The 16985-nt window shown below is 43.0% G+C and overlaps 2 protein-coding genes across 2 annotated transcripts in view; both read left to right on the forward strand.

Annotated features, from left to right (window-relative positions):
- The window catches only part of LOC135702598 (uncharacterized), a 46879-nt gene extending 31013 nt beyond the window's left edge, over window positions 1–15866 (forward strand). The window contains exons 4-5 of the mRNA XM_065223647.1: window positions 14765–15001; window positions 15825–15866. Coding sequence (XP_065079719.1) covers window positions 14765–15001; window positions 15825–15866 — 279 coding nt within the window. The remainder of the gene's footprint in view (window positions 1–14764; window positions 15002–15824) is intronic.
- Window positions 1–16985, forward strand: part of LOC135702540 (uncharacterized) — a 733060-nt gene that overhangs the window by 210733 nt on the left and 505342 nt on the right. The gene's annotated exons all lie outside the window — the stretch shown is intronic.

A 16985-nucleotide genomic window follows, 5' to 3' on the forward strand; every position in this document is an offset into this window, starting at 1 on the left:
ATCTTAAATATAATCCATATGGAAAATCTGGACTACGTGGTCTTATATAATAAATCGTATTTTTTAACTGCAGCAGGAGCTTGTGTTTTGTGTAGGAATAGGAATTTGAGTGGGGTTCTCTCTATTTATACTCTTTAGTATGACGCACTTGACATAGATAGTCCACAGCGACTCACGAAGAGCTACTGATTCCTATCAATAGCGGTGCGGCTTCTTCCTCCTTCTATGGATGCTCATGTGGGATGCAGCTCGTTACTTGCAGGCAGCCTTTCGTTGTGTACTGGAGAATACCACCACTCACCACGCGGTGATTGAATAAACACCGTTTGGTGAGACCGGATGGTATTCAACTTTGAAATCTGTGTTAGGGAAATCGCTTTTTGCAGGCCATCGGTGAAGATTTTAATTATCATAGCAACAGTTGCAAATTCGTGCAATATTCAATATTGACATTTTGAAAATTGATAAAGTATTAAATTAATCAGATGCGTAGAAATATTTCTGATGATTTGGTGATACAATTATTGAAATTGGTCCAGGGGCAGCTGAGTTATTAACGTTTAAAATCTTTCATAATTTTCTTACATGTTCCATTTTCGGTTTTCACAAAGTGTACCCCCATATAGAAATCACAGACGTAGTCCTACGTCAAAAAATCTGTAATCTGTATATACAGATATCTGTATCAAAATGTTGAGAAAAATCTGTATCATTACAGTTTAATCTGTATATGTGGCATCACTGAGACGATGACGAAAGCACCCACATCGACCGGAGGAAAGGCTTCCCGAAATAGGCCACCGGTCGGCATCGACTTGTACTAGTGTGGCCACCATTTGAAAAACAACCGGCCCTTTTCAGGGCCACCAATTCAACAACGGAAAGAATTAAGAACTAAATGATCAACATATCTGTTCTGTCCACTAGCTGTCCTACGTCAATCTTCCATGTTCGTGCACCTAGGCCAGAACCTTCTACTTTTTTTTATTAAAATCATGCAAATTATCATAATATTTATTCAAAATCATATTCGGTGTAAAATCCATTTTACTCGTTAATGTATATTTTTCTTCCGCTTAGGCGAAGGAGATTCAGTCTCACGTGCATGTTTCATAAAAAGGCTCTTGACACGGCTAAGATCTTCTCTGTTTTTTACCAATTATGGTTTGCTATTGTCATCCTTCTTAGCCAATATGACGCCACCACTACCCACCCAAATGTACTTTATATCTAGCAGTTCTTGGGAATCTCTAAGATCTTTGAGTAATTCCTGAGCAAGCGAAGTTAACTCAAGGTCACGTTCATTGCTCTTCCGTTAACAATGAATTTTGCATCAATCACGGTCTACAATAATTTTCCAAATGGTTTTTTCTTGTTTAAGACTACCTCTTTCGAATCCTTATCACGGAAAACAATTCTGATAGGAACCAGAGCATTACTAGTTTTGCTATATAAAAACATCCGCTCAGCAGATACCACAAGTCCAGAACATTCACTCAGCCCTAAACACAGGAGTAGTTTTTCAATTAACTGCGACACATTTTCATCGGTTTGGGATACCCCATACTACTGCATTATTACATTTTCCTTTATTCATACTGGGAGAGTAAACATTAGTTCGATTTGAAAGCTCGTTCACGCGTCATCCAGGATCAAATGAATGATTGGTTTTAATAATTCGTTGAAATCTGATTAATTTATTCTGTGATTTTGTGATACCGAGTTTTTGGAAATTTCCCTCATCCCATCCCCCATTAGACCAAACGCCTATGTCACAAGTTGTGTTTCATCCACCTGCAGCCACACCGAAAAATTCAGGAACAACAAAGAATACAATGTTTCAATTAAAATCGCCAATAAATTTAGCATGCAGCGGATAGCCATCAACTTCAAAACCGATTTCCATTTCTTACTTTGTAACGCTGCCAAAGCAAACGGAACAACAATAAATCCCTTCAATGCGGAAACTTTTCGCTTTGCCGTAAATCCCTTTTTGGCACGAATTCGTCATCATTGAAGGGGAAAATCACGGCAACAATCCCCCCCCCCCCATCTTCCAGTGCATGGCATCTCATCGCTCCTTCACGACGTGGAACCAATTTGGTACGAACGATTCAACTTTTTTCCAGAACTACCACCACCACCACCATCATCGTCATCATCATGAAAAATTATTGTTTGCTGGGCGGAAGCCTTTTCAGCAAGTTTCTACCCGGAAATTGGAGAAGGTCACATTGAAATGAAATGATGTAAAACAGGATGGAAAAAAAAACGGAAATTTCGTTCATATGCGCCAAGCTCCAGGTTGCTTAAAAAATGCACGACCTTACCTAATGAACGAAGCCAACTTTGCTAAGGCTCGTTTCGACCCCCCTTCCATCAGGTGAAGGATTGCTACCGAAATTGATTTCCATCCAAGCTGCTTCACCCGGAGGTCGTAAATTATGTGCCATGGTGGGAGCGATGGATGGAAATGGATTGGGTCACGAGATTTCACGATTTTCCTGGTGCTTCAAGTGGGCCGAGTTGGACCCCCGGCTTCATTCGATTGATTTTCCCGATGCTTAACAAACTTCCAATGAATTCCTAACAGGAACGGAATTAATCTCTATTACATCATCACCATCCATTAAGACGATGAAGTCGTGTAGAATTGACCCGCACTTTTGTTTGATCGCATGTCGGGTCGGGTGGTTCCTTTTTTGTTCGGGTGGAAAAGTAGGAGGAAGAAAACGGCCTGCAAGATACTCGCTCGAGGAGGTGGCTTTTGGCGTATTCTACTCGGGGTTGAGAAGTCGTTCATCAATCCGTAGCACGGAAAAGCAATCAGGAAACTTTGTCGGCTGTTTTCGAGTTTGTGTGTGTGTGAATGTGTGTCTTTGTCTGGACCATCCCATTCATGAAGTACACTGACCTGAGGTCAGTCATTGTTTTTTTTTTGTGGATTGGGGTCCAGAGGCGTACGTGGAAGTGTTTCGAACATCTGTGTTAGAAAACACTGGTTCTTTAAAATAAATATACTTGGCTTGGTCTTTAAAGTTTCTGGTCTTTAAAATAAATATACTTGGATCGAAGATAAATATGCATAATGTTGGACACAGATCACAGTTTTGAAGTCTTCCTGAAGAATTGCCCAGCAAATAATGGTTGGGTGCCAAGGCCTCCTGATCCGCAGACTCCAATGGGATGAGGGTAAGTGGTCTGGAGTTGATCATACCCTCCGCTTCCAAGAGGATAGTCTCAATGTCTCATCGTCTGGTTTTCGCGGACCGTCTAGAACTGCTCCAATCGCCACCTTTACCGAAAGGACGAGTCTCTCCCACACATCTCCCATGTGTGGTGCCGTTGGTAAGATGCGCCTTCATCTCGTTGTTGGTGCTTTGAAAACAGGTGGCGTTGTCGGTCCAAAATTCTCTTGGTAGAGGCATACCATAATGCACGATTCCGTACATAGTGACTGTACTACCTCCATAAGCACCACTCTAGTCGTGAGGCATGTAAAGAGGGCCACCCAGCGTTTTAGGTTGCTTCTGCCCACCTTTACGAGCACTGGCCCGAAGTAGTCCAACCCGGTGAATGGATGAAAGCTGTCAAGCGCATCTCGGGAAGCGGAGCCATCGCTTGTGGTCTTTGGATCGCCATCGTTAGGTGGCAGAATGCACACGCTCGTTCGACTTTATCCAACAGTCGTCTCAGTGCAAAGATCTCGAAGCGTTGGAGAATCTCGTTGAAGATGGTTTCTCGGTTAACGTGACGGAAGCGGTGATGATACCAGTCTACAATGAGCCAATTAATTAGGTGTTGATTGGGAAGAATGATCGGAAACTTTGCTTCAGTCGGTGCGTATGGTGCAGCACCGATTCGGCCACGGCTGCGCACTTAGTGTAGATAGAGTTGGATTTATCCACGATGGCGTGGCGATTTTTCGGTTTACAACTCGTTTTAAGCCGTCTTCAGAAGGGCCTCTTTGGCCCGTTGTAGTTCGTCACTGGTGAGGTTGCCGAGTTCCAGATTATCTTTTGTTCAACGTCTGCGGAAGTTCTCGATGACATACGCTGCCATGCGCTGCCACGCGCTGTATTTTAGTTCATCGATCGAATCTTTTGAAAACCATAGTTGAAGCAAAGTGAACGGCGTGGAAATGGGTAGAACAGAGTTCTTCTTCAGTTGGAGTAACCGTTCGCTGCTTAGGCCAGTGTTCTTCCAGCTCGGAACCAGGGTTTGTCCATTGTCACCTGAGGACCATTCTTTCAGTTGGTGGCTAGATCTGTCACGTTATGCTTAGACGGGACCCACCGCCACTGCGACTGTTGTGTAGATGACAGGATCACGCCAACCCGAACGGCAACAAACTTGTGGTAACGACGATGGTCGGTTGAGCGCATCCACGCGTGAACACACGTGTTGCATCACTCCAGCAGTAGCGCCGACTGACTGTGTACGTGTGATACCTCTGGATAGTTTCCATCGAACAGATGCCCAGAACCGTTGCTTTCACCTCGAGTCAAGGAATTGAGAGTGTCTTCAGCGGTGCTATCTTCGTTTTAGCTCCAACAAGCGCCACCTCTGCACCACGATCGGTTTCCAAACGGAAGTGTACTGGGCAAGCAAAGGCAGTTTCGCTTGCATCGATGAAGAGGTGGATTTACAGACGAGTGAAGTCCTTCGATGAATGAAAATAGCATCGCGGTATTCGTAGTAGAGCCAGCTGCTGAAGTAAACCAGCCCATTGTCGCCAGCGTTCGTTGATGTGGAATTTCTTGGTCTCATCCTATTTCTATCGCCCAGAGCTCCTGGATCAGAATTTTACCATGAACCAGAAAAAAAGGCAATGAGGCCGAGCGGATCAAAAAAACTCATGACCACCCTGGCTACCTCACGGTTGGTAGGAACATGGTCGTTGTTCAGAATGCACTGCAGATCTTCTCGCATACCGAAGACATAGATGAATACGTCTTCGCTTGGAATCAACTTCATCCCCAATACCGACTAGGACTTCCCATCACGTTCCAGATGTAGATTTTTGGATTCCACTTCAGCCACCTCACCGATTCCTCGCAGGACTTCAGGTTCGCAGAGTAAAACCTCGTTTGGAGTGTACCAGTTTGACGTCGTTCACCACTGCAATCACCTTTTCGATCGTCTTAAAGCTGTCCAAGCAGTCATCGACATAATGTTTTTTTTCTTGATGGCTGCTGCAGCTCTCGGATAGTCACTGACGAACTCTTCGGCGTCGGCGAGCAGTACGATGTGGCGACATCCATGACGTAGACTTGTGGAAGGTCTGTTGGAGGACGGAATACAAAACGTTACGACTGGCAGTCAGGTTAACGCATTTTGAGTTGGTGGAACATTTCCATGCCGTCGCCACAGGATATTGGCGGAACTGGTATAAGACCATCGGAAGCGGAGTCAGTAGATCGGGTCTCTTTAGGAGCCAGGAGTTGAAAGAGACTTCACCAAACCAAACTTTCCCAGGTTTTCTAGGGTTGGTGACCACTAGACTTGCCTCAACAGAAGTTAATTCGGCCAAACTCACCCGGTGTACGTACCTTTTCCTTTAATATTTCAAGATCTGCTCACGCACACGTTCTTGCAGGTCTGGTTTTCGTTAAAACCGACTTTCTAGCGACTCCAGACGTTGGACAGCCTTGGGATAACTGTCGGGAAAGTTTGGGTGTTCCATAATTGGGCGGGTTTGAAGTTCCAACCAGCAGGCTTGCGTCGGGTTGTCTCCCCAGCCGATATTTCGCACCGACATGATGGGATCTCGCAGCTTTAAAGGGACGCATTATCTCAGGTTGTCAAGAACAATGAGTAATTTGGGCTCGATCGACTCGTAGTCGTCGAGTGAGAGGCCACGCAAATGAGGAAAACGTTTTGAAAGGTCAAGTTACTTCAAGCTTTGCGTAGGCAGAACGAGATGACTAACTGTACGAGCATTGTAAAGTATGTGTGTCGGGAATTGGTGCTTTTGCCGGAGATGTCGAGTTGTACACATTGTGACTTTGGCTCGACCCATGTCACGTTTCCGGTCCACTTCAGAGTGAGTCTTTCTGATTTCCCGCTGACACCAAGCCGTCTCGCAACAGATTCGTCTAAGAGAGTGTAAGACGACCCTTCGTCCATAAAGGCGGAGATTGTTTGGGAGGTATCGTAGATTGTTTGGGAGGAGTGGTGGAGTGCAGTAGAGTATGGTGCTTCTGACGACACCCGCTGACACCGCAACCGCTCCAGGATTGACACGGTCACTTGCCGTTACTGTTGAGGCATGTTCTGCAGAGTCCTTTTTGTTGAACTAGCTTCCAACGATCATCCACACTGGCACCATTGAACTTTTGACATTCAACCACTCCATTGCTCGCTCGACCACACGATACGCATTGCTTGCCTGGTTTAGTGCTAGTGGGGGTACTGGTAGACGTGGGAGTTGGAGTTTCATCTGCGGAGTGAGCTTGAACAACACCTATGTTTCCACCATTATGTGTGTTGCTCAGGGTTTCCGTGAACATGATAGATCTTTGAGTGGTGTCGAGTGATGTTGGCTGATGCTGGTTCTTGTAAATTGCCCAATCGAGTCGCAGCGAACCTGGCAGTAACTCTACCAGTTCTTGCATAAGCATTGAATTAGCAAGGTGGTTGAACTGCTGCGCTGCATTGAGATGGTCGACCAGGTTGTGCACTGCAAGACCAAAGTGCATGGTTGTTTCTAGCCGGTCGTGTCTCGGTTGAGGGATTTGAACGATTTTGCCCAACAACGACCTAATCAGGAGATCCGGTCTTCCGAAAAGAGTACGCAGGGTCCGGACGACGCTTCTCACTGACTCCAGAGCGTTTCCCTTTCAAGCACCGTTGGAGGCGAACCAGATTTCTGCATCAGAGTAACCACAGGTGGCCGTAGACTGCTCAACATTACTGATGAAAATGGGCCAGTCTTCTGGATTTCCGCTGAAAATGGACAGATCATTTCCTAAAACCTGGCTGTGGCGTTGGAATGGGAAAACTCTGTGTATTGGTATGTGTGTGGGGTAAGCAGGTGCTGGAATTGGAAGCTCCGTTATAGTAATGGGAAGACGCTGTGGACCTGGAGTTGGGGCTGGAGGCTGTGGCAATTGAGGTAGAACATCATGTGGAACTGGCGCATCCAAATGTGGCATTGGATGGATTGCATTCTGCGGTATTGGTGGCAGCTAAGGAATGGGGAGATCGCCTCCTCCATCTGACGTTCTGCTTACTCCAATTTTCGTTTCCTGATTTCTTTCTCTTCCAGTAGTTAGTGCTTGCTCTTCCATCTTCTGTTCTTCTTCGACGAGCTTCAACTGTTCTGCCAGCAAAGCAGCCCGAACGCTGGAAGTCGCACTTCCCGGCGGGTTGGGATTCTTCTTTCCCCTTTCAGATGATCATCGTAGAATTTGCCCTGCTTCGAACATCATCTGCATATAATATTATAAGTGGCGTCCGGCTGCCCGATTTTCTCATCTACAACTGCGCAGCCAAAGTGCTCCCAGTGTTTACACACGTCGCACTGGACCATATCTATTTCTGCTGAGTCCGTTGGTTCACATGCATGGTATACTTCCGATACCCGATCAAATTTCATAAAGAAATGTTGGGTTAGGATCACCAACTCTAGCTGAGCAACACGTTAAGCAATTAGATGTTTATTTAGGATAATTTTATAGCGATCCTAAGATTTACTACTTAAAACTTTGGTGAACTGTGTCTGGAAGTGGTGCACACTGTCCAAAGCATAAGTTTTAACTGTACTAACTGTACCTATAAATTCAACACTAGTATTCAATTCAATTCACGTTTCATCAATCCGTACTTACAATATTTAGAATATAGGTTTAGGTTTTAGCGCTGAACGGTTAATTGCATAGGAAACTAGCTTTAGGAACTTTACATAGTTAGCTTTAGATAGATTTAATTAGTGATTAACAAATGTGATAATATCACCTTACATACAATTAATACCGTATTGGTTTGAACAATAATTTAAGCACTATCAATAAAGACATCAATTACTCTGGTGTTCTTCTCTTTCTTCCTTTCTGTTGACGTTCAGACAGTCCGTAACGTTCCTCGGCATCGATGTCACTACGTTGACAGCTAACACTGTGAAGCGTTGCCTCGATGAGGAGTCCCGTCGTGACATTTGGAACATCTTGAAGTTCCTCGCTATTTTGCTGAATTTAATTTCTCGAAATCTACCTGAAGCTCTCGGAACTTTGCTGAAGTTCCCACAATTTTCCTGATATTCATGGAACTGCACTGAAGTTCTCAGAACAGTCCCTAAGTTAACGTAACCCTAAAATCATTAAATTCAAATGAAGTTTTGGCTTTTTTTTCTGAATTTAATGAAACTACCCTGAAGGGTTAGCTAAAGTTACCTGAAATTTTATAAAGTTCTTTTGATGTACCTGAAATTGTTTTGATGATAATGGACTTGCGATGAAGCTCTTTGATCCTGCTTCATCTAAGATCACGAAACGTTCGTGAAGTTCATGGAACGGCTCTAAAGTTCTCAAGATCTTTAAACTTTCCTAAAGTTATGCTCTTTCATGTTTAAATTAGTAATGGTTACGACTGGGACTGGAAGCAATTGCAAACACTTCTGCTGTCCTTAAATATTCTCGAAAGCTTTAGTCAAACTTCCAGGTTGAGACGATAGAGACGGTTAGGAACGAGTTGGAGTCACTTAAGACCTAGGCAGTTGACGATCTGTCTCAAGGGTGTGAAACCGCTTAAGTCAAATAGGTCGTTCCAGTTGAAGGAAGATGAAAACGGCAGACTAATTCGATACAATACCTGGTTTGTGGTGAAAGATTATATCTAAAAGCAAGGCCAGGACCATGAAGAAGCCTTCGCATCCGTAGCTCGACTGGTAGCAATCGAAAGCTATTTTTACCAAATGGATTTACGCAAGGAAAACATCTTCCTGGACATACCGGATGGTACATATGTCCTCGAAACCAGGTCAAGTCTGCCAGCTGCTAACATCACTGTACGGTTTATAGCAGTCATGGTGCTGAAACCATCGTTTCAACGAAGTTATTTTGAAGATGAGCTTCACCAAGCAAAAGCCGATAACTGTCTATACCCAATTCTATGAATTCTATGCTCGAGAAGTCCGACTGTGGAGAGCTCCGACACTTCTTGGTAATGAAGCTGCAGTTGTCCCAAGTAACCAGCATCGATGCAATGCGGCAGTTGTCCCAAGTAACCAGCATCGATGCAATGCGGCTCGAACACCGATGGAGAAGGGTACTTGACCGAAGTGGAGCGGATGCACACCAACCGAATTGTTATCTGCTAAGTTCAATGATGTATGTAATGCTGAGCGTTAGATCAGATATTTGATTTCCTGTTGGATACCCTCAAGGTACTAAGAAGCACTTTTTGAGATTGATGCTAAAAAACTTTCGGTGGGTTTCTAAATAATTCCGGAGTTGCAACAAATTTCAGGCACCTGTTTCCAAGAATTCCAAGAGCTCTAGAATGAGCTTCTTAAGTAGTATTTCCATTTTCAGGCCATTTTTGGCTACTCAGAAGCTGGGAAACAGCTGTCGGCTATTCCCGGGAATTCCAGGGAATCAGGAAAAAATATGGAGACCAGGATCCTGACCTAGTTATTCATAAAAATAAGAACCGTCTCCGGAAGTATAATCCTACTTTTCTCAGAAGTCTTCTTGAAGCTTTTTCTTGAAGTAGAAATTGTTTCCTATTTCACATGAAACTCCCCATAGACTCTTCTTCCTGATTTCTCCAGGAATTTTGTTCTGACGTCCTCAATGACTTCCTTCCTACTTTTCCTCGAAGTCTTTTGCAACACCCTCCGGAAAATTGCTATGCCCCGGATGTTTCCACCAGCTTCTCCGGAAAGATACGTCTTATTTCACATGGAAGCTTCTTCTAATTTTGCAACTTTCATCCAACTTCGCTTGGAAGTTTCTTATGACATTCTTCGGAAATTTATTTCAGCTTTCCTGGATGTTTCTACTAGATTCTCTCTCTGGAAATGTCCTCGAACTTACCCGGGTTATTCATTACCTGTTTTCCTAGCAAGGTGTTTATCTGAATTCCCTAGAAAACGCTTCCAATTTTTCAAAGAAGATTTTTTCACCTTCCACAAAAGGCTTTTCCAATTTCCACGGGAAGTATTTTCACAGTTCCTCCGGGAATTGCTTTAGAATCATCGTAAAAGTTGCGTTCAACATTTCGCAGAAGTTTCTGCTAGCTTCTCCGGAAAGGTACACCTTATTTCACACGGAAGCTTAATCTAAATTTGCACGAAGATTTCATTAAACTCCCTTCTTGCTTTCCCGGAAGTTTCTTCTAGTTTCTCCCTCTGGAAGTGTCCTCCAACTTACCCGGGATATTATTTACCTGTTTGCCTAGAAAATTTCATCTGGCTTCATCAGAAGGTGCTTCCGACTACTCCTAGAAAAGTTTTTCTACTTCCATAAAAGTCCTTCTGGCTTCCCCTGAATGTGCGGGAATTTCTTTGAAGATTCCTCCAACATCCTCCGGAAGTTTCAGCCAGCTCCTCTGGAGAGGTTCTTCTAATTTCCTCATATAATTCAGATAAGTAACTAAAAAACTACAAGGGACAGCCCTATGGGGTTGTTCGCAATGGTGACGTAGAACTACGTGGTCTTATATAATAAATCTTATTTGTTAACTGCAGCAGGAGCTTGTGTTTTGTGTAGTAATAGGAATTTAAGCGGGATTTTCTCTGTTTATACTCTTTATATGACGCGCTTGACATAGATAGCCCACAGCGACTCACGAAGAGCTACTGATTCCGATCAATAGCGGTGTGGATTCTTCCTCCTATGGATGCTCATGTAGGCCCTAGCTCGCTGCTTGCAGGCAGCCTTTCGTTGTGTACTGGAGAACACCACCACTCACATGGAATTCAACTTTTAAATCTGTGTTAGGGAAATCGCTTTTCATAGGCAATTGGTGATAATTTTAATTATCATAACAACAGTTGCACATGCGTTCAATTTTCAATAGCGATATTTTGAGAAATGATGAAGTTAAAAATTTAACAGATGCGTAGAGATATTTCTGATCGATTGGTGATAAAATTATTGAAATTGGTCCAGGGGCAGCTGAGTTATTACCGTTCAATATCTTTCATAATTTTGTAACATCTTCTATTTTCGATTTTCACAAAGTGTGCCTCCATGTAGAAATCACAGACGTAGTCCTACGTCAAAAATATAGTGGAACAAGAAACCTAAAGCAACGTACTAATTAACTGACTGTTTTGGAAAGTTTCAAGTTCTAGAAGCTGTGTGTAATGAAAGTTCTCAGAGCATCAGAGTTCCCAGGAGTTTTCTGGGTTCCAGAAACAGCTAGATTTGTGAAAGTTTATGCAGTTCTTAATATTTCGGAAGATGCCCTGAGATGAGATGAGATGGATAATAACTAGGTAGGTCATGCCTTTTCATACACATTTCCTGACAGTTCCGGAGTGATTTGAGATTTGGGCGTAATTGTATTTGTAAACAAACACGTCAATCGCCGATTTATCGCGAATAAAAGCTCAATTTTGAAAACTAATAACACTATGAGGTAGAGGTATGATTCGTCTATCATTTGATATAGTTTGTTTATAAGATTGAGCTTTTATTCATGAGAAATCGGCGATTGACCTGTTTGTTTACAAATACAATTACGCCCAAATCTCAAATCACTCCGGAGTTGGTGAAAGGTCATTTTGGATTCAAGCTACTGCACGGATAGGTTGAACATTTATTAACTGCGTTGTGGGTGATTTGCCCATAATTAATATCGGCGGATTTTCACATTTCTGGCGATCCTGCCAGGAGACGAAGCTGGAATCTTGGAGACCCCCGATAGGTAATAAAGGGCAAATCACCCACTTTCAAGGAACATTGAATTTGAATGCAACCGGAATGGCCGTTCTGAGAAACGGATGATGACGGATTTGCAAAAAAAAAATAGTCTACTCGTGGTGGCACGGCCACAGGATAACAACGCGACCGGGACGGTCGTTCTGATTGCGAGTGAGTACAGATTTGTTGAAAACTTCTCCTCGCCGTGGCAAAGCCATATGAGAGAACGCGACCGTGACGGCCGTTCTGAGAAAACGAGTGAGGATGGATTTGCAAAAAATCGTCTCCTCGCAGTGGCCAGGCCACAGAAATAGAACGCGACCATCCATACGTGGCTCGCAATAACGCCACGTTCAGTGGCCGTAAGATGAAATACGTTGTACATTGCTCGAGCCATGCCGGACAGACGAGTGGGACTACCTTACCTGACCCAGCGGGCTCCTAACTCCTAACGGGATGACTGAAGGAGCTGCTCTCCCAGGCTCACATAGACCTGGAGTAGCGTGATACTGAAATTCTAAGACTAGACTTAGGTTGTTGAGCTGCGGATCTTGAAGGCATCGCTCAGTTCCCCGGAGGAACGTTCAAACTCCAGTGACGCCGTAACGGTGCGGGGAACACCACCAACGCAACGGATGAGTGTAGCAAAGCCAGTCCCCGGCATCATCTGCACAATCATGGCATCCACCAGGTACAGTTCATGGACAAGATGTCAACCTCGGAGATCCAGAGCTCGTTTGCCGATTCGAGACATTTCGAGGACATTACGACCTCATCAATCCATTCCAAGGATTCGTACATACACACTAGACTGATGCAAAATTTGAAATTTTCGCTCCACAGTGCTCAAACGGTTTCAAATCAGGTCCTGATTAGCCTCCCAAAATTTAAACTCATTTGGTAAGAAACTGACTTGGCACAAACTATTCGAAGTTTATATGGAAATTACTATGGGAAAACCAAACTTTTTGTTCATTGTCTACTACCCGTTTTCCATATTGCTTTTTCGAAAAGTTCTTTAACTATTCTTATGGGAATTTTTCTAAGCTACAACTTTGCCGAATATCGTTTTTCAGCCAAATGTCAAATTGAATAGTTATTAATTGTTTAAGAGGTTGATAATCTTATGGCATGATCAAGCAGCTGTTATGTTAGCAACACTGTATTCTGCAGTGTGACATAAAGGGTGATACGGTCCAAATTTGGTCAAGGGAAAACGCGTGTAAATCGGTGAAATCGTTTATTTAAAAAATCAAATTAAATTTCTTTTTCAAGTTCAATTAGTATAAAATTCAGGAAAAATATTCAGTTAGGCTTCCGCTTTTCCAAATCCGAATTGCCGGGCCTTACGCTTGACCCCTGCCATCAGATTTTGTACAGCCACCTTGTCCACCTTCTTCGCCGCAGAAAGCCAGTTTGCCTTGAACTGCTGCTCGCCCTTAGCAGTTTTTTTGGTCTTCTTTAGGTTCCGCTTGACAATAGCCCAGTATTTCTCAATTGGGCGGAGCTCTGGCGTGTTGGGAGGGTTCTTGTCCTTGGGAACCACCTGCACGTTGTTGGCGGCGTACCACTCCATGGCCTTTTTACCGTAATGGCAAGATGCCAAATCCGGCCAAAACAGTACGGAACAACCGTGTTTCTTCAGGAAAGGCAGCAGACGTTTATTCAAACACTCTTTCACGTAAATTTCTTGGTTGACAGTCCCGGAAGCTATGAAAATGCTGCTTTTCAAGCCACAGGTACAGATGGCTTGCCAAACCAGATATTTCTTTGCGAACTTTGACAGTTTCATGTGCTTGAAAACATCTGCTACCTTTCCCCTTCCTTTTGCCGTATAAAACTCCTGTCCCGGAAGCTGCTTGTAGTCGGCTTTGACGTAGGTTTCGTCGTCCATTACCACGCAGTCAAACTTCGTCAGCATCGTCGTGTACAGCCTCCGGGATCGCGCTTTGGCCGTCGTATTTTGTTTATCATCGCGATTTGGAGTCACTACCTTCTTGTAAGTCGATAGTCCGGCTCGTTTTTTGGCTCGATGCACGGTTGTAGACGATACACCCAGCTTATTTGCGGCATCTCGGAGAGAGAGGTTAGGGTTTCGCTTGAAACTACCGGCAACTCTCTTTGTCATCTCAGCGGCTTCCGGTTTTCGATTTCCCCCCGATCCAGACTTCCTGGCTGTCGACAAACGTTCCCCAAACACTTTAATTACATTTGTAACGGTTGATTTGGCAACTTTTAGCGATTTTGCCAACTTTGCGTGCGAGTAGCTCGGATTTTCGCGATGCGCGAGCAAAATTTTGATACGCTGCTGTTCTTGCTTGGACGGCATTTTGACAACTGAAGAGTGAATTCCAAAATCAAAATAGGATCAACATTCTACACACACACACCTTCAAAATGAGGGGTGTTCAGGTTTTTTAAATGCAAAATTGAAAGAAATACGTCAAGTTGATATTGACCAAATTTTGACCGTATCACCCTTTAGTAGCCATGATATTTGTGCTCTATTCTTCTCATCAGAAACACCAATGTTGCCTGCTGAATAGTTGAATGAGCACAATCATAAGACATCAGTGACTTGAATCATTAATAACTTTTGTTCCTTACATTTGATTGAAAATTGGGTTTCAACATAGTTGTAGCTGGGAAAATTTTCTACAATCACTGCTATCATTTTTAAAAGAATAGTGATGTGGTGAATTGTTAGATACATATGAACAAAAACATAAGTTTTCCCATAGTAATTCCCATATAAACTTGAAATGGTTTGTGCGAAGTCAGTTTCTTACTAAAGTAGTTCAAATTTTGGGAGGCTAAGCAGGACCCAATTTGGAACCGTTTAAGCACTGTGGAGCGAAAATTTAAAATTTTGCATCAATCTAGTACACACGCAGGATCGTGCTTGCGGAAGCGACGATGACATTGATGCCCAGAAGCAGCGGCTTGTCGAGATGTGCGAAGCCCGCATTAAGGAGCTAGTTAAACAGCAACAGGCAGACGAACAGCAGAATCGCATGTCTAACAATGATCGCGTTGAGGCTTTGCTGCAGAAATTGTCCGAGTCGTACAGTAGGTACTATGATCTGATTCCAGGCTACTGTGAAAGTCACCAGTCGATTAACGTTGTCAAAGTGAGTTTTAATTCTAGACGCAGCCGATGCCGCCGATGTCGCTAGAAAAAGATACGGCGATTTGTTTTTGTTTATATAAAAAAAAAAACTACAAGGGACAGCCCTATGGGCTTTTTCGTTGTGAACTGGAGAACGCCACCACTAACCATGCGGTGATTGAATAAGCAACGTTTGGTGAGACCGGATGGAATTCAACTTTGAAATCTGTGTTAGGGAAATCGCTTTTCGCAGGCAATCGGTGATAATTTTAAACATGAAACATTCGTGAAATTTTCAATAGTGATAATTTTAAAAATGATAAACTCTTAAATTCAACAGATGCGTAGAAATATGTCTTATCGATTGGTGATAAAATTATTGAAATTGGTCCAGTGGCAGCTGAGTTATGGACGTTCAAAATCTTTCATAATTTTGATACATTTTATATTTTCGTTTTTCACAAATCGTAGAAAAAAGACAAGAAATCACAGACGTAGTTCTACGTCAAAAAAAAAAATAAAAAAAAAACAGGAAATACTGGTTTCAATGTAAAAATTGACATTTTTTGCGGAACACATCTACAAAATCTTGTTTTCCCTGATTACGCTAAAAAAAATATGAAAATAAAATCAACACTCCATACATTTTTTTTTGTTAACATTATGCTAAAAGAAAGGTGGATGGCGCCATGTAAAATTAAAACTGACAGCATTCAGTAATTCATTATCATTAATTATTGTTCAACAAAAAAAAAATTGTATTACTTTTATACCGAAGGAGAGGGAAGATATGAGATGGATAATAACTAAGTAGGTCATGACTTTTCAAACACATTTTCTGACAGTTGGCGAAAGGTCACTTTGGATTCAAGCTGCTGCACGGGTAAGTTGAACATTTATTAGCTGCGTCGTGGGTGATTTGCCCACATTTGATATCGGCGGATTTTCACATACTGCAGTTCTGGTAGTTGTGGAAGGAACTTCACATAAATATTCGCTAGGGAGAATGAACTTAACCAACCAAATGTTCTATAACAGTTTATGTATTCTTGAGTGACTAAAATGGGCAGTTTTTTTAATAGCTAAACTTTTAACAAAATTAAATTAATTAAACAACATACTTCTATGGAGCCGTTAGAGTGAACAAGTATTTACGCCCTTAACTGGATCACTATAACGTGACACAAAATGCACGAAAGTACACTTTTCGTCACTAGGTGAATCTTTGTCATTGCCGAAAGAATAAATGAGATTTTGACGAATGTTTTTTTTTAGTGAATTTTTCCAGTGACGTTGTCAACCATAATTTTGTGAATATCGCGTGAAGTCTCCCAATGACAATGACAAATCTCAGTACAATGGTCGGTGCCCCTAGCAATATGTGACGGCTTGTTTCACCGCTGACTGGTCAATATAGCCAACGGAATTCCCTGGACTAAAGAGGGTTGAGCTACGCCATGAGCTCGTCGAGCCAGATAATCGACCTGACACTTTCGCAGTCCAGCAGCTCCTTCATTAAAGCCGCCCCTGCCCCACTCATCTCCCTAAAACCCGCTTCCCATCACCACTAATATGATTAATGAAGAATAATGACGCCAGTGGGTGCTGAAGACGAAGATTCCCTCCTTGGAAATAGCGGCTCAGCAGACGGCACAAGACAAGCACATATGCCAACGAGACAAAGGAACCGGATTTATATCGTGTTCTTATCCCTTCCGAACCTCGAAACCTTCGGTATTCAGGCACCAGTCAGGCTTTTGACGAATGTGTGTGCACGCCTCGGATCTTTGGCATGAATGAAAGCATTTCACTTTCTTCGGCGTTGAACGACGTTGATTTATGAAACAGTTGTGTGCCTACCTGTCGGAATGTTGTGCGAAGGTGGAACTCAAAATATTTTGTCAATTTTGGGGAAAATTATGTAGGAAAACATCCGCTCCACACGCAGAGAAAACTATTTTCATATCTAATCCACGAATTCTCCGCTGCTGGTAAAGCTCACAGCC

Source organism: Ochlerotatus camptorhynchus, unplaced genomic scaffold (genome assembly GCF_037179485.1).
Source record: "Ochlerotatus camptorhynchus isolate MF236.1 unplaced genomic scaffold, CSIRO-AGI_Acam_v1.1 ptg000193l, whole genome shotgun sequence".
NCBI lineage: Eukaryota > Metazoa > Arthropoda > Insecta > Diptera > Culicidae > Ochlerotatus > Ochlerotatus camptorhynchus.